Source organism: Chionomys nivalis, chromosome X, assembly GCF_950005125.1.
Source record: "Chionomys nivalis chromosome X, mChiNiv1.1, whole genome shotgun sequence".
In the NCBI taxonomy this organism is placed as follows: domain Eukaryota; kingdom Metazoa; phylum Chordata; class Mammalia; order Rodentia; family Cricetidae; genus Chionomys; species Chionomys nivalis.
The window spans coordinates 73,870,492-73,894,004 of record NC_080112.1 but is presented as its reverse complement, the minus strand read 5'-3'; the positions used below and the strand labels follow the sequence as shown (position 1 = coordinate 73,894,004).

Sequence of the window (23,513 nt, the reverse complement as noted above, 5' to 3'; positions counted from 1 at the left end):
GAAAGGCTGCGAGCACAGCTACACAAGATGGGAGCAGACTTTGAGAACAACCTCACTTGCTCAGCCATTTTCTAGTACCCATTTTCATGTAAAAAGGGAAAGTCAATGCGAGCTTTTAGAACTTTAAATACAGGCTCAGAAAGAAGAGCCCATGAGATCAAAGTCTCAGGGAAGGTGAGAAGCACTGTGAAGTGCTATTGGAAATTTTACCTGAGAACAGCAAAAGCAAAAATTAGAAGGAAAAAATAACCATGAATCAGACCAACCAGGAACCAAACCAGTTCAGTTTGGGTGCTTAGGTCAATATTTTGTCGGAAGGAGCATTTCAAGATGGAGAGTTTCAGATAAAGGCTCCTGAAAGTTGAAGTCCTTGAGGCAGCTGTTTCCTGGACTGCTCTGCCCTGTACACGGTTCACCCAGACCACCCATCAGCTGAGAGCATCTGATGTGCTTGCTTCCCCTTATCTTTGCACTGCAAACATATCCGACCTGGAAGAGGTCCAGCATTTCCTTATGTAAAAATGAATAAAAATAGCCTCCAAGGAAAGAAAGAAGCCTATAGTGTTTGAACTTGGCAAGTGTTGCCAAGTACTAACCTTCAGTAAGTGGAGTCGAATAGAATCGTGAGGAAGTTAAGTTCCACTTCACTTAAGAATCACTTTATCACTGAAGGGCATCTGGAAATGCCTCAAGCCAATTCATCGTGCCAAACAATGACCATTAAGGGAAAGGAGGAAATAAGCCATAATCATTCCTCCAGATGTTCATTCTAAAATTCAAAATGCTTTCCACGTCTCTTTTCTGAAGACAAAATGTCACATGTGATGAATGCTGTAGAACTTCAGAATATTCATTCTGCTCTAGAATTGCATATCAAACAAAAACTGGAGCTGCATGGAAAATAAGATGTCCAGTTAACTCTAACAATCTTTAACTTCCTACTTTCACAATTATCTATAAAATCCTGCTTGATTTTTTTGCTGTCCAAACAGCTACTCCATAGGGTGTAGTATACCAGCAAATTCTATATCAACTGTTTTTAAAAAAAAAACCATAAAATTTCAACAGCTTTAAAATCAGCTCATGACTTCTGGTAAGACATTTTAAAATTCTGTGTTTTAATTTCTTATATTCAACAATCTAGCATTTTTATCACACATACGATCAAAGACACATAATGTATAAAGAATAATAGTATAAGGAGCTGGAGAGATGGCTCAGTACTTAAGAGCACTGACTGCTCTTCCAGAGGACCCAAGTTCAGTCTCAGCCCCCACATGGCGGCTCACAGCCTCTATAACTTCAGTTCCAAAGGATCTGATACACTCTCTGGCTTCTGTGGGCCCCAAACAAACATGTGGTACACAGACATACATGAAAGCACAACACACACACACACACATAATACAGCAAAAAATTAAAAATAGGCTTTTTGTATGAGGTTTTATTTAAAAAATAAAAGGATTCTATTATAGCCACCCTAGGACAATAGGATGAACAGTACTAACCTTATGATCCCATAGACAGTGATTCATAATTCTCAAGCTAAATGATATGGGCTTCACACCAATTATGACCTGAGCATACATAGCCTTTTCATATTACTCGATTCTAATTGGTGCATTTATATATTGCACTTAAACAAGAATCCATTTAAGCTTTGCAAGCTAAGAATATATCTATAATAAGGTACAGTGATCAACAATTTTGTAAAAATAAATAAATAATAGGCAGGACCTGCACTTGTCATCAAGTCTGATGACCTGACTTCAGTCCCTGGAATCTGCATAGTTGAGGGAGAGCTGAATCCCACAGGTTGTCTTCTGACATGTGCATACACAAACACACACATACATACACATGTGTGCATGCACACACAAAATAAATAAATGCATTTAGTAAAATTTCAGCTTACAAAATCTGTTTTTCAAATTGGAGCTGGGTTTTTACATGTGAAACACTACTAATACTAATCTGTATAGAAAAGATAGCCAAGCATTCCTAGTTTAATGTTTTGCTTTCTTTGCCTCTTGTTTCTTTTCTAGGGGGAATTACCCAGTGTTCACTCTAAGTTCCACGTCCTCTTTCTCCTCTTTGTGGCCTGCATGTTTTTTGTCAGCCTTGTGATTCTCTTTGGTTACCATTGTTGGCTTGTCAGCAGAAACAAAACAACCTTAGGTAAGATGGAATGTTATGATCAGAAAAATGCATATTAATGTATATCACTGTTCCCTAAGGAGAGCAAAACTAATAGTAAAGTATTTTAGCTTTAGTGATATCCCCTGAGACAAATGGAAATACATTTTACTAAACTGGACAACAATAGTGAACAAAGCTTATGGACTACACAGAGCATCCATGAGTCACATCCCATAGAGAACCCAAAATGATCGCAGTTCTATACATCCCCAAATTTACAATCTGACTTCTAAAAAGTTCACATGAAGCAATGAGTATCAGAAGGAAGACAGGACACTAAATAACAATAATCTAGTTGATGATGCTTAGCCCAAAACAGGGACCTTAAAAAGACTCCAAATGAATAACAAAAATGAATACAAAAATCCAGGCCATCGAGATTTCTCAGCAGGTAAGGGTGCTTTCCAAGATCCTGACAACCTGAGTTCAAGTTCTGAAACCCACGTGGTAGAATGAAAGAATTGATTCCCACAAGTTATCCTCTGTCCTCATACCATGGCATGCACACACAGGTGTATGCACATAAACACACACATACACAAAATGAATAAATAAATTTAAAAATGTAAAATTCTTTTTATAAAGAATCAGATTGATACTTACAGTCAAAAGAGTATATAAAAAGACCATACAAATGAGATATGCATATTAAATCTGCAGAAAATCAGTACACTAAATGAGTTGGGTTTTTTCTTTTTTGCTGTCAATTAGTACTCTAGACTTGTTATTATATATAGAACGAAAGAATTCTAGTGCAATAATTACTTCATCTGTGGTGAATATTTGCATGGTCTACAAGTCAGTACACAAGGAATAGGAAGAAAGCGTTCAAGTGTTAAACGTTTAACTAGGATGAATTAGATTTGAAAGGAATTTAGTGTAAAAGCCACTGCACTTTGAGAATTCATTTGCTAGGGAAATCTTTGCACCCATTTTTCTAAATCAAATATACGTATAGCACTTAGTACTTAGGGTAGTAAATTAGCACATTTGGTTGAGAGATAGCTACAAAAGTAGAAAAGTACTAAAAGCTTCATGATAACAGGGTCTGAAAACAAAGAACAAATGGGAAATGGTGAGATGCAGCCAGAGCCCAACAGTGAAAGTGTTTGCTTAATGGGATAAATGTGTGTCTAAAAATAACATGCACTAATGTGGCCCAATTCCTCGTAGGCTTTGAGGTGATTATAGTTCACCCATTGACATTTCGTCTGGAATAAAACTAGGTTTTTTACATTGCAGGTTTCATTGTGAACATCTTCATTTCTGAAATGTTTCAAAACCAAATCAATGTCATTACCATCTCTTTATGTGTCATTACTTTGGTCCCAGATCTACAGATGGAGACCATTTGGCTATTGTTGCCACTTTGATTCCAATAAAGTACACTTAAATCTATTCGTGCACTCCTTAAATTCTACAGCCCAAAGACATGCCCCTCAAGAATGCTGTATTATTTTTGCCATTGTGTATTTACTCGGCCTTAAAATGATAAGAGTATAAATTCCTTATTTTCAATACAATTTCACCCTTTATTAAATAATTTAACTGAGTTTTACTAAGTAATTTAGCAATAATTAAGAACATGGACCTATGCTTAAACAGCAAAAAGATGTCATAAATCCAGACCACATTTTTTTGGAGAGATGTAAAATCATCACAGTGATGAAATGTATTCCTTTATTTTCTTCCTCTTTCCAAACTCTGTTGCACTGTCTTAGAGGCCTTTTGCACTCCAGTATTTACAAGTGGACCGGAGAAAAATGGGTTTAACCTTGGCTTCATCAAGAATATCCAGCAGGTGTTTGGCGATAATAAGAAGTTCTGGTTAATACCTGTTGGGTCCAGGTAGGTAATTATTACCACTGGAAGCAGCTAATGCTGAGCCATGCAGCTAAGCAGCAAATTTATTTTTGAATGTTTTTGTTTGAGAGTTTCGCACATTTATAATGAATTTTGGTAATTTTCACACCCCGCTCCCCTTTTCATCCCTCCTCTCTCCTGCTGGAAGCCCTCTTTTCAACAAGTCTACTTTCCTATCTTCTTTTTTTGTGTTTCTCACTCACTTAAATTAGTGTTGCTGGCATATGCATGCATGAGCGGCTATTTACTGGAGCAAGGACAATTTTTCAATGGCTACACCGCCGAAGAAAACAATACTTCCACCAACAACTGTTAATTACCAATAATACCACAGAGAGGGAGAGGCCTTATGGGTTCATCCCCTATTTATGGTGAAGTGTTGATGGGCCCAATCTTGTACAAGTGTTGTGCAGATAGCCATATCTTCTGTGAGTTCATGGCTGTAATGGCTGTGTCATGTCCAGAAGGTAGTTTTTTTGTTGTCCATTTCTCTACACTCTAGCTCTGATCATCTTTCTACCATTTCTTCCATGATGTTCCCTGACCTTTGGGAGGGCTAATACAGCTGCCTAATTTAGGGCCGAGCATGCTGCCATCACTCATTCTCACCATCTTGGCCAGTTATGGGTTTTTGCATCAACCACTTCCCATCACAGAGCAAGCTTCTCTGATGACGACTGAGCACCTACAGTAGCAAATTAGACTCAATTTCTTTTGAGATGAGGCCTCACTATATAGCCCTGATTGGCCTGGACTCACTTTGTAGACCAAACTGGCCATGAACTTGCTGCCGTCCACTTCACTGCTGCATTAAAGGCATGTGTCACCATTCCCATCTGCAAATGCAGATTGGTTTCAGTCTTATAGGTATGATTTTCCCCAGATTTCTCACTTGTGTGTCTATAAAGATAAATCATGAAGTGGAGGTATGATCAAATAGACACTTTCGTGATTTACTTGTGGAAAAGTAAACTGGCACCCATCTTTAATAAATTTGATAGTACATATTAAAACATCCGTTATCCCAGTGATGGAGAATAGAATACAGACAAAAATATTCTTCACAGTCTAGGCATGGTGGTTCATGCCTGTAACTCCAGCATTTGGAAGCCCAAGGAAAGAGAATCATGAATTTGACATCAGCCTGTGTTTACAGAGTGAGTTTCAGGACAGCCAGGGGGCTACACAGAGAAACCCTATTTCAATTTTTTTTTTTGTAGAGCTAGACTTATATCCTTTGGGTGACTTTGTGACCCCATTGAAACCACCACAAGCTACAGGAACTGTAGAGAATGTCTCAACCTTTCTGTATCCTTTAGGTTCGCTGCACAAACAGCATATATATCCTTGTTGGAAAAAAACTTTGCTGGAGTCACATAATAATAAAGGTTAAATTTTCTCCTCACCTCCCTTGTTGCATCAATACTTCCTTTATGCCAGTTAATGTTTTATAGGGCTGTTTGTTTAAGGTGTGGTATAGTCAACTCTTCTAACTATAAATACCAAGACAAAATTTGTCAATGGGTAATATTGATTAATAACTGTTAGCAGGAATTAGCTACATATACTCTGATCACACACTGAGGCACACAAATAGTCAAAGTCCGTTACCACATCACTCTAGTATAAAAACAAAACCAAAAATCAAAGCCCATTTACTTACATAATCATTATTCTAACATTTTCTGTAGAGCAATATAAATAAAATCTGTGAATTTTTATTGACATCATTCAGAAACAAGAGAAAAAGAACTATATACAGCATCAAATAAATAATCCAAAAGCCATCCAAAGTTAAACTCAGAATACACTCAGCTATATAGACTCAATTGCTGAAACTATAACAGTATCTGGCTAGGGCCACCATGATTCCTGCCGTGGCCTCCTATCTGGGAATGGCCAGAAATTAATTAGGGACATGCTCTAGATTACCATAGAGATAGAGACCCACAAAGTAGACTCACATGTAGATAAATCGTCCCTCGAATCCACACTGCAGAGACACCTTGCTATTTCTCTTTTCCACTCTATGTTAAAAGTAAAAAACAAAACAGGGTGCAGGAGCATCCTTCTCACCCTTCATAGCAGCTTTTCCCACAGTGTTTAGTGATGGTGAGTCTTCTCACCTCACTTTATAATTTAGAATCAAAACGGTTTGATAATGGGATGTAATTGGGACTATCATAGTTAAGTGATATTTATGAAATTGCATATGCATATTGCTACTGGGCATTGTGGAAAGCAAATTAAAGAATGTCTTACAAACAAAAATAGTCAGCATTGATACAGACAAACAAGACATGGAAAATGAGGGTAATTTAGCAAGTAAATGATAATGGTTGGATGATAATAAGAGCTTATTTGATCATGGCTTTAGACAAAAGAACTAAGAATCCACAAGTCTTGTGGTGTATAGCTCAGTGGTAAAGAATTGGACCAGAGAATTCTCACAACACAAACCCAAATCCATGATTATATCTCATTTCTAAGAAGATTATCACTGTCTCAAAATTTATATTACATAGACATTATGACACACACCTATATCCCAGCACTCAGGATACTGAGACAGGAGATTGCAAGTTCTGGACCTCCCTAGGGCACAAAATAAGACCCTGATTGAGCTGATGAGATAGTTCAGTGGGTATAAATGTGCTTGCCACCAAACCTAAGAACCTGAATTCAATCACCAGGATCCACATGGTGAAAGGAGAGAACATATTCCTATAAGTTGTCCTCCACATATGCACACATACACATGCATACATACACACACATTCTCTCTCTCTCTCTCTCTCTCTCTCTCTCTCTCTCTCTCTCTCTCTCCCTCACCCCTCCCTCCTTCTGTGTATGACTGAGTTTGAATTAAGAAAAAGAAAGTTTGTGTCAGATGCAAACTCTACCTTTCTTTCCCAACAGCCCTGGTGATGGACACTCCTTCCCTATGAGGTCTATAAATGAGTCTCAGAACCCATTGCTGGCAAATGAGGAACGCTGGGAAGACAATGAGGATGACAATCGAGGTGAGTAGACTCAACCCTACATTATCTGTGTTTTAAAAAATAATGTAGAACCAGGCGGTAATGGTACATGCCTTTAATCCTAGCACTCAGCAGGCAGAGGCAGGTGGATTTCTGTGAGTTCAAGACCAATATGGTCTATAGAGCAAGTTCCAGGACAACCAGGGCTACACAGAGAAACCCTGTCTCAAAAAAAAAAAAAACCATAAAAATGTCCAAAGAGGTTTTATAAGGATGAAACCTCATAAGTACCTTCTGGATGGAGAAGGAAAAGTATAGCCAGATTTGTTTAACAAATGTGAGTGGCCAAGGCAGCTATGCTAAGCAATGTTCTCTAGAAGAACATAACCAATAAAATGCATGTATATGTTATGTGTTATAAAAACAAATGTATTAGAATGGCTAGCATGATAGGGCCTGTATAGTCCAGCAATGGTCATCCAGTAGCTGCTCAGTCCACAAAGCTGAAAGCCTTAGCAATCCCAGACTGATGCTGGAGGCCTGAAGATTCCTGCAGAACCTCTGGTTTTGATTCTGCATGGGGGGAATGAAGAAACTGGAGGCTGGTGTCAGGGAAGATGGAAGTAGCACTGATAGATAGGTCTCTGGAAATACCTTCCCAGACATACCCAGAAGTTGATTCTAAATCATATCAAGTTGACAATAAGACAAACCGGTGGATTTGAAGAGAAAGCTCAGCATTATCTTTATCAGTGCTTGTCACACAAGTATGAGAATTGGGAATTCAGATCCCCAGATCCATTAAAAGCAAAGTGGGCTGGTTTGTGACGCACCCGTAATCCCAGTGCAGGAAACAGAGACAAGAAATATCTGGAGCAAGCTTGCTAGAAAGATTAGCAGAAACATTGAAGTTTAGGTTCAATGAAAAATCCTGCAACAATATATATGCTAGAGAATAATCAAGGACACCGAACATCAGTCTCTGCACTGCACGTAGGCATACACACCTGCACACACATGCACTCTCGCAATGCATACATGTATATACACACGATTGCACATCATACACACACACATCCAAAAAGAGAAGCCATCTTTACAGAAGCATTAGAGGGTAACTTAAGCAGTTCCTTACCAGCTTCATTATCCCATGACTTACAACTCTAGAGCTAAATCAGGGAATATAATAGACAGTATTGTGCCTGGGGGTAAACAGTCTTCCCAGATAATCACTCATGCTATTTTACTTGACTATAAAGATTTACTTCCGTCACTGGGCAACAGTTCACCTTTCTCTACCCTCCTTCACTCATAATGGTTCAATTTTCTTTAAAATCGTATACACTGTAGAATGGCGTAAATACACTACAAAGTAAAAGGTATGTGGGAGCGAATTTGTACATGCCCCTAGTAAGGGCAAAGAAAACATTTACAATGGAAACTTTGCCCACCCAATTTCCTCCATCAGATAATTGGGTCATCTTGAGATGTTTTATGAAGATCTAAACATAATAGTCTCCTGTCATACATGTTCTATTCTTTGTCTCTGCCCATCACTGGACCCTCTGCTGTATTTTCCTTCTCTGCGAATGTTGTTGATACTAGCCATCAGAGAGCAGATTTTAACAGTTGTTGAAGTCAAGCACTATCCAACAGAAATTTTTAAGTAGGAAATTTTAATAGTCATCATGAATTGTACCCGGGGTAAATGAGGCTGAATGAGGACGTGAAAATCTTTCAACTGAGGGTCAGATGCAGAAGACAAGCTTTTCTAAATTCACACAAAGCCCAGGTTCTCCACCTAAAAGTACTATCTTAAAAGAAAGCATGTTTGGGATTGAAAAGTGAGAAATCAGCCCCAAGTGTATAATTACAAAAGAAGATAATTCTTGCCCAGCCAAAGAATTTTGAACACACACACAAATGTCTTTTACTTCCCTGCTTATTATTAGAAACTGGCTGTGGCTTGCTGTGCTATCCTCCTGCCGTTAGTCCCTCTCAACAGACATTAGCTTTTAGCAGTCTCAGAAGATGGAACTTCTTATGTTGGTATTGACTCTTTCCAACAGAAATTAAAGATATACCTAATTTCAAAGTTGACTGAAATCATTCCGTAATAGAAAAACAGTTCATATGTGAGCCTTATGCTGTCAAGCCGAACACTTTAAAGATGTATGTAGTGCCACATCACTGGAAATTACTTCGAAGCGGATGGGGATATGGCTTAGTAGCTAAAGTGCTTTCTACAAAGCTGAGTTCCAATTCCCAGTAGGTGTGCTTGCCCTAGGATTTGTATGGAAATTAGAAGGTGGCCTTGTGAATTTGGTTCTCTCTCCACCTTTGCAGGAGTTCTAGGGATTAAGCTCAGGCTGCCAGGTTTGCACAACAACCGTCTTTACCCACTGAGCCATCTCCCCCACTCAAGACATTACTTTTTTGAAGCAGCCGCTAAATTTGGTCTTTTTCAAACATATTCGGTCATAATTTTCATATAACTTTATATATTATAAAATCCTTTTATATTTTTATGTCCTTTGAATTCAATAATCATGTTGTATAGACACTAATATTTTATAGTTAATGAAACTGAGGATGGGAGAAGTTAACTAACTCATCCAGTATCCCAGAACATGAAATAAGGCAGTGCTTGGAATCAAATGAAGGTATTCTGATTCTAAATCCTGAGAGTTTTGCAGTATGATAGTATGTCTGTCATTTGGAAGAATAAATATGAGGCATGGCACTGTGGTTTAGTGCCATCTTGTTATCTGAAGCATCCAACTGCTTCTAAAATCAGAAAATACACCATAGAGCACAAACCTCTTTTAACTTTATCAAGACCACTATGCCATCTTAAATGAAGGAGATTTTAACCCATTCTTATGTCTACCAACTTTATTATTTAATGGTGCTTTTCTCTAAACACAGGTTCTCTAACTGCACTCTGTCCAGATGACTGTGTGTTATCCTCAGTCATGGATGTCTTCTGTGTGTATGTAGTCATATATAGATTGTTCATATATGTTTTTTAAACAATGCTTTGGTTAAGTCCTTGATTTTTTTTCTTATTTTAGTTTTTCGAGACAAGGTTTCTCTGTGTAGCCCTGGCTGTCCTGAAACTCACTCTGTAGACCAGGCTAGCTTCATACTCAGAGATCCACCTGCCTCTACCTCCCAAGTGCTGGGATTAAAGGTGTGCTCCACCACCCAGAAAATTATTTGATAAATTCATACATTGTATTTGAGCACAGCCATCCCCCAGCTCCATAACTGCCCTCTCCACCCTCATATCCCTTCCTAGCTAACTTTGAGTCCGTGATCTTTTAACAATACATTCCCAAGAAAGGTGCTGTAAGTGTTAAAATTACATTTCTGTTTCCTTTAGAAATTATGTCGGAATTAATAGTTAACCAATAATATAACATTTGCTGTACATTATGTATTTATTAATAGCATAATGTAAAATACTCGATGATAAAATGATAAAATCCTGCAACAGCAACTCAATAAGTGAAAATGCGATGCTAACGCCAAGAAAGGTTTATGTTCTTTGAAATCCCTACCCTAATTTAATACAGGAAAGTAATAGGTTTAAAAGAATCACATTTATGAAATCAAAGCATTTAAATGGGTTTCTCTGGAGAGGCTTTTAAAAATAAAGTACTTAATTAATGCACAAATACACAGAAGCTGCACAAATGAGTGCGCACATCTGTGTCATTTTCTGCAGAGATTAAACAGGCATCTTTTAAAAAGATTTTTGAGAGACTTGGAGTTGCATTTTAGCTTTTTGAGGAAGCGATCCAGAAATGCCTGTTACATTATTGCTTTTACTCATTATAAATTTTCCTATATCTTACATTAAAAAATTAGAGGTGATAATAAAAGTCTTTATACTAATCTATTCCAAATGGAACCATTTCCTCCAAATTGGATGGATAGCATCTACAGTCCTGCCTATTGTAAGTGTCATGAATAATAAGTGGGCATGATTGTCAAAGAGATGCTAAAACGCAAACTACTGTAAGCCAGCTTCGACCTGCATGTAAAAATGATATTTAAAAAAACTCCATGACTTTCTCAGAGGAAGGCGCCTCTTATTATTTTCTGAAAGAACTGATTCCTTAATGTTTTCTCTTTATGGCTCTGGTGCCTTTCCGAACGCTCTTTGTTCTGTCTTCATTTCAGTAGGTAACAAAGCCTGGGCCGTTTTCCACCGCTAGCCTTTTTCACATGAACACTTTGATCATGGATGTTTGTTGGAGATGCAGCATCTGTGGCCATTCAGGGAGAGTAGCTACAGTCAATTTTCTGTAGATAGTGAAGTTAACAGGGATGGAGGCAAAGACTTCAGCAGCAGAGCCGGGTTCCTTTCCACCTGTGAAATGGGCTAGGTTTCTGTCAATGTAAGAAAATACCAGAGATAACCAGCTTTTGAAGAGAACAGGCACATTGAAGGCTCCACTCTATGATCAGTGGGTCCTATTATTTTAGACTGCTAACAAGGACATCCAATAATCATGGCAGTCTGTCATTGAGAAACACCACTCCCTTCATTGCTTTGAAGCAAAATAGAGAGTAAGGAACTGGGACCCACATATTCCCTCAGTGGAATGCCTCCACCCAGTAACCTAAAAACTTCCCTCAGCTTGTTATAATTCTGACACCTCCCAATAGTACCACCCCGCTATGAACCAAGACTTTTAGCACATGAGCCTTTAGGGAATATTAAAGATTCAAACTATCAAACTATAGCCCAAAGGAATAAGTCACTAATTTTATTGTAAAAATGTGAGGTATGCAGTACGATGTTTTGCATGCATACATACATACAGTGAAGTGGTGGCTGTAGCATACAGCATCTCAGAACACTGGTGTCCTGCATATTCTAGCAGTCCTCATGCCACCCCTTCAGTCTCCACTTTTCTCTCTATGGCCACTTTGTAGACTTTGGCCTATACCTCTTCATGGTGTCCCACCTTCTCCTGACTCGGGTAACTACTGTTCTAGTCTGTTGGTGTATATTTGACTCCATTTAAAAATTTCTCCCTATCAGAAAGACCACGCATTACTGTTTTTCTGTGTCTGCCTTAATGACATCCATTTTACTTCATTTCATTGTAAATGGGAGAAGTCACTTCTGTCCTAAAAATGAATAAGAGGGAGGGAGGGAGAGAGACACAGAGAGAGACACACACACACAGAGATTCTTTATTCACATATCCATCAACATTTTGGTCAGTCTTATTTCTTGGGTATTGTGAATAATGCTGCAGTAAACATGGGAGCGAATATATCTCAGAAGATATCTGGGTCATATGGTCATCTGTAGCTCCATTTTGAATTTTTAAAGAAATCACCATAGCAGTTGTAACAATTTGCATTGCCAGTAACAATGAATGAAGGTAGCCCTTTCTCTACATTCTCACCAATAGGTTTCCTTTTTGACATTCTCGTGGGTCTGGGATTAAATGTCGGGCCATGACCATGCTTGGCAAGCATTCACGCATTCTACCACTCAAGTTGACCACAGTCCTGTCTTTTGACTTTTCTGTAGCAGCCATTCTAATAGACATGAGGTGGCATCTCGTGGTGTTTTCGATTTCCATGCCCTTGACCATTAAGGGTTTTAGCACTTTTTCAAATACTTGTGCCATCTTTGGAAAAATGTCTTTTATATAGTTTAATCATTTTAAATTCAGTTATTTGTTGGCTTTGGCTACTGGTATAAATTTCTTAATACAATTTGTTTATTGGATACTTGTCAGATTTGTGGTTCACAGCTATTTTATCCTGTTTTATCACTTTTTCATTTTGTTATTACTTTTGCTGTGAACAGGCTTTTTAGTTTGATAAACCTCCATTTATTTATTGTTTGTTACTTTTTAATGTCATGTTAAACATTGTTCTTAAGACATTTCCCCCATATTTTTGTGGTAGTTTTATAATTGCAGATGTATTAATGACACCCTTTTTTAAAATAATTGATAGAATATGCTTAGATTTCTTTCTGGGCTGTTTCTTTTGTTCCATCGTCCTATGTATCTGCCTTTATGATTATCCTAGGTTTGTAATACAGTTTAAGATGCAGTAGTATGATGCCTTCAGTTTTATTTGTCTTTATCAGAATTCTTTTGGCTATTAACAAACTTTTGTAGTTCTTTATAATTTTTATTTTTTATTTATGAAAAATTCCATTGTAATATTGATCCAGATTATGTTGAATTATGTTAATTTTGGTGGCAGCATGGACATGTTCACCATGTTGGTTCTTCCAAAGTGGTGGACACAAGATATATTTCCATTTATTTGTGTCCTCTTCAATTTCTTACGTCATTGTTTTAAGTTTATTCCCTCTGTTGAGTTCTGCCACTTTAAAGAATGAAGGGATGCAGGCAAAATGAAACTGTCCTTCTTCCTTGGGTTGCTTCTTTCACTGTATGACTACAGCTTTTTAATTGGACTCATGAGCTCTTACAGTTATTTTAATTAATGGATGGATTCCAAATGTTTGCTCTTTGTGGGAGGAAAGAAGGCCAAGATCTCTTACTCCACCATCTGGCTAATATCACCTGGAAATAACTCTTGTATCAGCATCTATGATTGACTAAGGGTGTTAGCTGCTCTCGAAATGTTTGTAGAAATATTTTTAAAGAAATCAGAATTCAACCTATTTGTTAGGAAAATTTACTCTGAACATCTTACACACAGGTTTCCTTTCAAAAGTGGAAATAAGCAACTTCGCTTATAATTTTCATGTCAGGGTGCTTGCTCTCACAATGAAACCCAAAGTGAATTATATAGTGTATATCATAATTGATCATCTTCTTCCTTCATCCTGCCTCCATAAGGTTGCCAACCTAGGTATGGATTTTCCAGGGTCTTAGGATGCGAGTCACCTAAGTCCCACATGGTCCTGAATCTGTGAGGCTTTTTCAGAGACTAGGCATAAGCCTCAAGTTGTTCCAGGGTTCATAAGAACTTCCAGGTTTCTATTATTTTATGCTAAATTTGAGCAAATAGTAATTGGCCTTTCAATTGATTCCTTCACCTAGACCCTCAAATTTAGTCTTCAAAAAAAAAAAAAAAAGATTAGGTATTAAACTCTGTTTTGACTTTAATACTAAGTTAGCGTTTGCCAATTGTAATTATACGTGGCTGTATCAATTAGGCTTGGTTCCTTTATTTCCTAGTAAAGAAGGTAAAGCCAGTTCCAAAGGACTTCTCACCCAGGCCTTCCATGACACTGTTTGACAATCCAGTCGAGAGCTCCAGGTCAAGGAACATGGTAATTTTGCCCTCTAACTAGTGCACTAATTGTGATAAGAAAACCATTTCCAAAGAATACAGCAGTAAAAGACCCACATTTTCCTTAACTAGACAAAACTGCTTTTATCTCTAAATAACAAGACTAGAAATGAAACTTGAATTTCATTTGATAACTTTTTTTTGTGGATGATCATCTATAATCTTTTTTTAATCTTTTATTTATTTTTTTATTAAAAATTTCCACCTCCTCCCCACCTCCCTTTTCCCTCCCCCTCCCCTCCCCTCCCCACTCCCCTCCCCCTCCCTCTCCAGTCCAAAGAGCAGTCAGCATTCCCTGACCTGTGAAGGTCCTCCCCGCTTCATCCAGGTCTAGGAAGGTGAACATCCAAACAGGCTAGGCTCCCACAAAGCCAGTACATGCAGTAGGATCAAAACCCAGTGCCATTGTCCTTGGCTTCTCAGCAGCCCTCGTTATCCTCCATGTTCAGAGAGTCCGGTTTTATCCCATGCTTTTTCAGTCCCAGTCCAGCTAGCCTTGGTGAGCTCCCAATAGATCAGCCCCACCGTCTCAGTGGGTGGGTGCACCCCTCACGGTCCTGACTACCTTGCTCATGTTCTCCCTCCTTCTGCTCCTCATTTGGACCTTGGGAGCTCAGTCCAGTGCTCCAATGTGGGTCTCTGTTTCTATCTCCATCCATTATCCTCCTGGATATTGGAAGTAGACAAGATTGCTGGGCAAAAATTGGGAACTGGGGGGTGGGGTGGGATGGGAGAAAGGGGAGATGGGGAGAGAAAAGTGAGAAGGGGAGAATGGGGAGAGCTTGGAGGAATGGGATGGTTGGGATAAAGGAAGGGTGGATATGGGAGCAGGGAAGTATGTATCTTAATTAAGGGAGCCATTTTAGGGTTGGCAAGAGTCTTGACTCTAGAGGGGTTCCCAGGGGTCCAGAGAGATGTCCCCAGCTAGGTCCTTGGGCAGCTGAGGAGAGAGAGCTATAGCCATACTAATGAATATCTTGCATATCACCATAGAACCTTCATTTGATAACTTTTAATTATTTCCTCAGGGATATTTTTATCTATTTTAAAAAAGCCTATAGTATGAAACCAAAAAATTGCTTGAATTTGCAAATATACCTTCTGGTGTTAATGATAATCAATAATTGGCTAAATCTATCTCCTGCCTTCTGGTTATTGAACTGTTATCCAGAAAAGTTTGGATTTTGTACCCAGTATATGAAATTCTTCACATATAGGCTCTCAGGAGCAAGTCAACAAAGTCCTGAATGATCTTGAGTCTCTATAATTTCCTACTCTTTGGTTTGTGCAAACTTTCTTTATATGATACCCATTAGTACTGCTCAAGGCAGAGCATGTTTCTGACTTGTTTTTAATCTTTTAGTTTCTACTGTGATGACAAGGCACCTGTTGAGAAGAGTAGCAAAAGGAGATGAACTAGCATGTAGTGAGAGTGTCCTGAAGTTGGAATATTGGATTCATAATGTCATTAAACACTATCATCTTTGAACTCACGGGTCTTGCAATATTTGAGTTAGATAAGATACAAATATGAAAACTTTCCCACCAAAACACTGTACAGAGTGTTACTGACCAAATAAGTAGATTATTATATCAACTCTGCAGGTAAATTGGCATCAAATTGTATGAGCCCATAGACCAAAATCTGCATTCTGTCAGTGGTTAGGAACTCCTGAAAGTTTTTGATCAGGGCAGTTATGTGAGGAAACTGTTTTCTTCAGAAGAAGATAAAGTGATATTCCTAAAAAAGTTTATTGTCATCATGTAGTAGAGATTGCTCTAAACCCTGGACCTTCTAAGAAGACTGATGAGAGCCCTTCTTTTCATCAAAACTCAAACTCTCCAAGCACATCCTGGATACAAGAGCTCTAGTTTGGAGACAAGAGGTCTTTCAATCAAGAGCCATGTTACTTGGAAGATGCCTCTCTGGTGAATTTCTGTTCAGTTATCTTCCAGGCAGAGACAGCTATTAACTCTTCCTTGAAGAAAACATTACTTCACCACTTACCTCTTCAGTGTAACTGTACCTATCTGCTCATGCCTAGAGACCTTTAAACATCACAGTAGGAAGTGTATGTAGTCTCATACAATCCATGCTATCTTCCTCAAAAATAAATACACTTCTTCAAACAGTCATTATTTGACATGAAGGGTCAATACATGGGAACAGTTATGAAAAAGGTTTTAGACTTGGTAAGTTGTTTAGCAAATTTTCAAATGGGAATTCAAAAAATGCATTCTAAGACCTTCGAAATTAGTCTCCACATGAGTCTTATCTTATTATATAGACATTATATGGTTAGGTAAGTAGGTCTTTTCCAGCAGGTTATTTTTTCTTATTCCTATATGCAACAGCCATTGTGATTTTAGGGTAGGATGTCTATATGCTTGATCAGAAATAGTAACAGAAAAAAAAAAGGAGAATGAAGAAGAAACTAATATTCTTTTCATTTATTTGGAAGATAAGACATATCAAAATTTGCTTAAATTACAAGTATTACAGTACTATACTTTTCTGAGCATGGTGGAGAATGCTTCTAAACCCAATACTCTGCAGACTATAACAGGAAGATGATAAGTTGAGACTATCTGGGCTACACAATGAACCTCCATGTCTCTCTCTCTCTCTGTCTCTCTCTCTCTGTCTCTCTCTCACACATACACACACACACACGTGTACACACACACACTGATTAATGAGCTATATGCTATTTATTATATAAGTGGAATAATAAACTGTATGCTATAAAAACTAAGATAAGAGTGATTTGCTATGAGTTACCTGCTCAGGTAAGTAAGGTATCATATTGTAAATAGAATTCCAACTAACACCAGCAACAAGAAAACAGCCAGGTTACAGTACAGAGTTTTGGCAATTGGGTATTAAATAAGAACTTATTGAAGTCAGAGATGTAACATCCGCCTGTTACATGCCAGGCGATTTATAGACTTTCACACTTAATAGTCAATCAATTTTGTGAGTTGTAAATATTCAGTAACCCTGTTTTACAGAAGAAAAAGAAACTCGAGATCAGATAAGCTCAATGTCACACAGCAGAGTAATAGACCCTGTCTCCAAATCTAACTCTTAATTACTGCACCACTCAGTAGCTCTCCTTTTCTCCATCTCCTATTCAGTTTATACACTTTAAGGCTTCCATTAAGAAGAACCCGTTCTTTGCCTCGTTTGCCAGAAATAGAAGGATGAAGAAACATGAGCAAATTTTTGGCATGGGAAATGGTTTCCAGTTCCTAGTTTCAATGTGTGACTTTTGGAAAAGCCACTTTTCTCTGTACCTCAGTTTCAATTCCATTCTCTCCAAGATCTCTTCAGCTCTGAGCCCACCTGATACTGAGGGGTCAAAAGTTAAGCTGAATAACCTGAAATTTTTTGCCAACTACTTTCTATCTCCCTCTTTAGAAGAATGTTATTATGTTCCAAAGGTCATGCTTAACTTACAATATTAACATAGCTTCCTAATTTGGGGGCCCATTTCTTCTCTGTGCCTTCTTTCTATAGTCACTTGCCACCTCTACCCAGTATTTTGACCACTGCTCTCTAAAGAGAACATCTTGCTATGCTTGTTATTTTCCTTTTCTGAAGAGTTACAGTAAATATACTGATAAAGGGGGAAGTAGTACTAATGACAGTTGTAAGGAAGAAGGAAGAGGCACAAGAAGGCTACTAGGAAGAAACAAGTAACATATAGGTAACAGGTATGAGTCATAATGGACGTAACATGGCAGAGGATTTGGTTGAGTTCATAAAAGAGTTGTTATTCATATTATCACTTCCTGTTAGTATTGATATAATGAATGATATTTTATGACGATCACTGGGACTCTGGTACACAGGCCAAATTGACATTTTGAAATAAGAAATGGGAAGAATAGCAGAAAGCTTGGTATGTGTCGTAATAGCTTCACGGCAGGCAGTAACTATAGAAAGGGAGAAAAAAAAAAGATCAAGGCTAAGAGATCTTTTATACAGCTAGGGATAGTCCACTCACTAGAGATATGTGGGAGTTATCTGCGTAGACAGGGCATTGGTATTCAACCAGGAGATAATAAAGTAAGAGAATAGAAGTAGAGAGAGGAAATAAAGTACATTGAAATACATCGGTGTGACCAAGACAATGGGGAAAGAGAAAGTGGAGGGCCATGATTAGAGTATCCGAAAACAAAGCTCAGTGAAGACTCCCCAACCCTACGGTCAGGGCCTGCCTTTCACGACAAAAAGGCCGAGGCTGGAGGCAAAGGATGAGATGACTCCAAGTGAGTAATGTATCAGGAAGCAATCATGACTCAAGTTCTTGGATTCTCTACATTGTACTCTTTCCCTACTCTTCTCATTTCTGAGAGCCAGTATCTAAAAATACACACACAGAGACACAAAACCAAGTTGAAGGGTTCATGTGCTAACCTAGATTTTAAAGTAAAGGAGGAAATAGATCTTAGATAACATAAGGAAACCAGACCTGAGAAGCATACAATAAGACTGAATTGACAGACTTTTGATTGGATAATAGGAAAATCACTACTGCATAAGCAGCCAGAGCAGGGGATGGAGGAAGCAGCGGAGGTACAGACTGTAGGAGGCATTGAATTGACTTACTAAATCCTGTTATTTGTCTTCTATTACGCAGAACACAATTCTTTGAAGTTGCTGCTTTTATTCAATTCATTCCTCACCTATGAAGTCTTAGCTTAATCTCACCCTGGGAAGGATGCCATGAAGGAAATTGAAAATCAGGTTTTTCATCTGAAGCGCCAGTGCCCACAAGAGCACAGTTTTAATTCAAATAATTGTTTGGTAGGAGTGTTGTGCCAAATCAGAGTGTGAGTCACTCTGGGGAAAAAAATAAAAGAGACCCACTTAGCGAAATCCTGAAGATCAACTTCTCTAAGATTTTCCTGCCAAATGTATCAAGGCAGGCAACTAGCAGCTAGTCACGAGCGTTGAAAGAGTTTGTTAGCACCACTTCTCCAGAGCAACAAAACCAGTGCTCTTATTGCTCTTTAAACTTGTCATTGCTGCCACTGATTGCTATCTTGGAATGTTCATGACGTATGCTTGAGCGCTTGCTACGTCTGTTTTCCTTTTTTTTCACAAATGAGCTATGCTGGAGCCCTCACTGAAGATTGGGCTACCCTATCCGATTTCGGTTCTGACTTAACTCTGCCCTACCTAGCTAGGCACAGTGATGAATGATGCTCATCTGTTAGACCAGGACTTGGAAAGCAGTTGCAGGAGGGCTGCAAATTGACAGAAAAACCTTTCCAGAGAAAAAGAGGGGGAAGTGGAGAGGGAGGGGTAGGGGTGGGGGAGGGAAAAGGGGGGAAAGGAGAGAGTGGAGAGGACACTGAGATTCTAGAGAAGACAGAATCTTGGGTCCACAAGAGTGACCTGATTCTAAAAGCAAACATTTTTAGGACCACTTTTGCTCTCCGCTATAGCTTGAAGAAATTGCTGTGGCTCTGAAGTCAGCCTGATTAACTCAATAGCGTGAGTTTGCCAGCCTGCCATGGCAAAACTAGCTCACCCTGGCTCGTTAACCTCAGTCAGATTTCACACTTTTGGAAGCACTTTGAATGGCACATTGATTTTATAAAAGAAAATCTACCGGATGCTGTAGGGGGTGACCACTGTTAACATTTTTATCTCAAAATGACGTGTACATTCTGATGCTGGGACTGTGACGAAAGTGTGTATCTGTATATGAAGCAAGGTGAGTAAGAGGGGATTTTCCGCTTCCAAAAAGCTACAGGTCAGAAACAAAACATTTGTACCATAACCGATGTTTCTTATTAATCCCCAAACCTCTTCTTGTCTAGATCCCTCATTCCTTTTCAGAAACACACAAACACCTAAGATACTACACTAACACCCTCATTGTGTGCAGTGGAATTACAGTGAGATAGAGTAATTTTGTGAGTAACAAAACCTGAAACTCTTCATTAAAGACAGATGGCACTGAGCCCTTATCACAGCTATTTAAGTCCAATACCAGCCAATATTATGGATCAGATTATGCTGATAAGTAAAATATTCTTAGTAGTACAGCAGACCAAGCAACTCTTGGCATGTAAATGCCTGTGGTTATAAAGGTTTCTGTGGAGAACATCAGTCTTTGGAGCTCTGTGGATGCTGACCACATCCAGAGGTTGAACAAAAATGTTACTGAACAAATATCCATCCATATAAGAATTTGAATATCACTTTGATCCATTTTCTGTTAATATAAAAAGTTATTGAGTTTGTCATGATGACACGCGCCTTTAATTTCAGGACTAGGGAGGCAGAGGCAGGCAGATCTCTGTGAGTTTGAGGCCAGCTAGGGCTGTTGCACAGAGAAAACCTGTTTCAAAAAACTGTTTTAAGACAAGTTATCAGAGGCTATGTACATTATGAAGTAGTCTCCCACTTCTGATGGCTGGAGAGTTGAGACATACGCTGACAGTGTCACAGCAGAGTCTCCCATACACACACCTGCACCACAACTTGGTGCCCAATCAGAAAGAGAAATGGCTGCTGCAGGAAGGACCTAACACTGGGAGGAGCTTTGCTTTGTAACAATCTTCTCATACAAGAATTATCATGGGTTCCATAAGTACTACAGTGTTGTTTCTGAGGCTAGAACTCTGAGTGACTTAAGTACCTTCTGCCATACCCCACTTCTGGAAGTTTCCACCACTCAATGCTACCACATTGGGGACCAAGCAGCACAAACCTCTGAGGGACACCCTGAGCACATAGCGCTCACCTGTACTTTTCAATCTTACAGATTATTCAGGAGACTCATCATCACTTGCTATGGAAACAGAAACGTAGCAGTTTTCATGTTTTCTGCATCTTCACCAGGTCAGTACTCTGAAGGAGGCACATTTAGTGCCACCTGGACTAAGAACCTTTGGGAGCAGAACTAGAAAAGGCGTGTGTTCGCATTCTGGTGAGCAAGGTGCTAAATTCTTCACCCTTGTTGCACACAGGAGAAGTTCTGTGCAAAATTTCCCTGTGCAATGTACTGAAAAAGATGTCTTTATTCCCTATGAACTCACACTGTGCTAAAAGACCCCAGGGGATCCAAAAACAGCCAAATATCCCATCCAGGTTATTTACTTTCGTACTGTGAATTATATAAGCTTTGTCGTGGTGCTTTCCAGGTCTCCAAAACAATACAGATTACAAATAAGTTATTTGTGCTTGACTCCATTTTGTCTGTTAATAACCTACTCTTACCCACTAACAAGCAAAGAGCAGCCTACCTGTACTCCAAACATCGTAAATGCTACTAATTTGTTATCAGGGGCAGGAAGCGTTTTGCACACGATTATCTTTGACCTGTTGAAAAGACAAACAGCCTTCTGGAACTTTGCAACACTTACGAGTAAATAAAACCAGTGTAATTCCATAGTAAAAGGAAACTTTTAGCTATATAAGTATCACAGTGCTCAAAGCTCTGAACTGGTAAGGTGTCACTTCTTTCCCCATGGAAAGGCTAGCAGTTAGAAGCCTCTTAATCTGTTTGTGGGTTCTCCTGTCTTCAGTCCTTTCCCTGCACAACTTCTGCCATGGACTGATACCAGGAAAGGTACTATAAAAGACTTCGTGTGTGCCAACTAGTTTGCCAAGCACTTCTATCGACTCTCCAAGGTGACTGTTACAATTCATATTTTCTTGAGAGAAATCTGAGGCTACACAGCTGCCAAGGGGCTCACCTAAAATTGCAACCCAGGACTGTATGGCTTCCAATCACGCCATGTCCCTTATGATGCTGCATTTAAAGACCTGATGGACTCTGGCCATGCAGCTTCAATTATAACTAAAGGTTAAAATAGAGACCAGTTAAGTCTGTTTACTTATTCGAGCCCTTGATGAAATGTTTGATATTTTGGGAAGGCGACTTGTAATATCTAGTAATACCTGCATTTCGGCTATCTAGGATGGTTCTTTATTTATATGTGTGTCTAAAGGTAGTCTGAAATGCCAGTATTTTGGTATATTAACTGCTTAATGAAAACGTGTTCCGGAAGGGTACACTTAGGAATACACATGGATATAAGCATACTCAGAGTAGAAATTCACGGGCCTTTCAATGTGCTGTGGGCTTTGTGACTCACTAAGCAGCAGTTGTAGTCAGCCTTTGGATTTATTTGACTATCAAATCCTTTCTTGTCCTCTCTTATTCAAGTCATGGGACCTTGCCCTTCTGGCAGTACATATTAAGATTTTTAATGTGCTAAGGAATATTGGGACTCCCCTAAAGTGGGGTAAGATATTTCCCAATTTATATGACCATGTGATTCCCCCTCACCTTTCATGAACATCTGAAATGAATACTAAATCATGAAATGCATGGCTTCTACTTCCCCAGGGAACCAAAATGACTTCTAAGCAATCAATACCTTTTCCAAGGAACACTATCCAAGTGAATTGGGTGATTGGTTTTTATGGGAAAAAGAAATACATGTTCTGATAATAATAAAAGAATGTTTGAGGGAACAGTGGGAAAACTATTATAAACTTGTCAAGAATCTGGCTGCAGTGGTGTATGCCTTCAATTCAAGCACTAGGGAGGCAGAGACAGGTCTCTGGGAGACATAGTGAGTTCCAGGACAGCCAGGGCTATGAAGATCTTTTAAAATATGTATAGATAGTGACTATAATGGTATTGGTAAAATCTCCAATCTGATATCAACTTGAATATCTAGCCACAGAATACTTGAAATATATATATATATTCAAAACTATAGTTTTGTATATATTTTCCTTTATTTTATTTTGAAGAACATTTTTAAATAAAGAAAAAAATAAAAGATAAAATGAATACCCAAGTTTGTAACTTAGAATTAGTAACTACTTGGGCTGAAGAGGTGGCTCAGTGGTTAAGAGCACTGGCTACTTTTCCAGTGGACCCAGATTCAGTTCCCAGCAACCACATGGTGGCACAAAACCTACTCTCAGTTCAGTTTCAGGAGATTTGACCTCTATTTGAACTGTATACATACAGCGCATAGACAAACGTGCAGGCCAAAAAGCCACACATAGAGTTAAACTAAAATCTCAAAAAAAGAACCAATAAACACTTACATTTTACTTTGTTTCAGCTTTTGTATATAAGAAAGAAATTATTTTCATGATCTTTACACAAAGACTCACTG

General features: G+C 38.7%; 1 protein-coding gene across 1 annotated transcript in view; it reads left to right on the top strand.

Annotated features, from left to right (window-relative positions):
- Window positions 1–23,513, top strand: part of Zdhhc15 (zinc finger DHHC-type palmitoyltransferase 15) — a 114,428-nt gene that overhangs the window by 85,702 nt on the left and 5,213 nt on the right. The window contains exons 8-11 of the mRNA XM_057760415.1: window positions 2,046–2,178; window positions 3,921–4,047; window positions 6,982–7,085; window positions 21,137–21,213. Coding sequence (XP_057616398.1) covers window positions 2,046–2,178; window positions 3,921–4,047; window positions 6,982–7,085; window positions 21,137–21,183 — 411 coding nt within the window. The 3' untranslated portion in view covers window positions 21,184–21,213. The remainder of the gene's footprint in view (window positions 1–2,045; window positions 2,179–3,920; window positions 4,048–6,981; window positions 7,086–21,136; window positions 21,214–23,513) is intronic.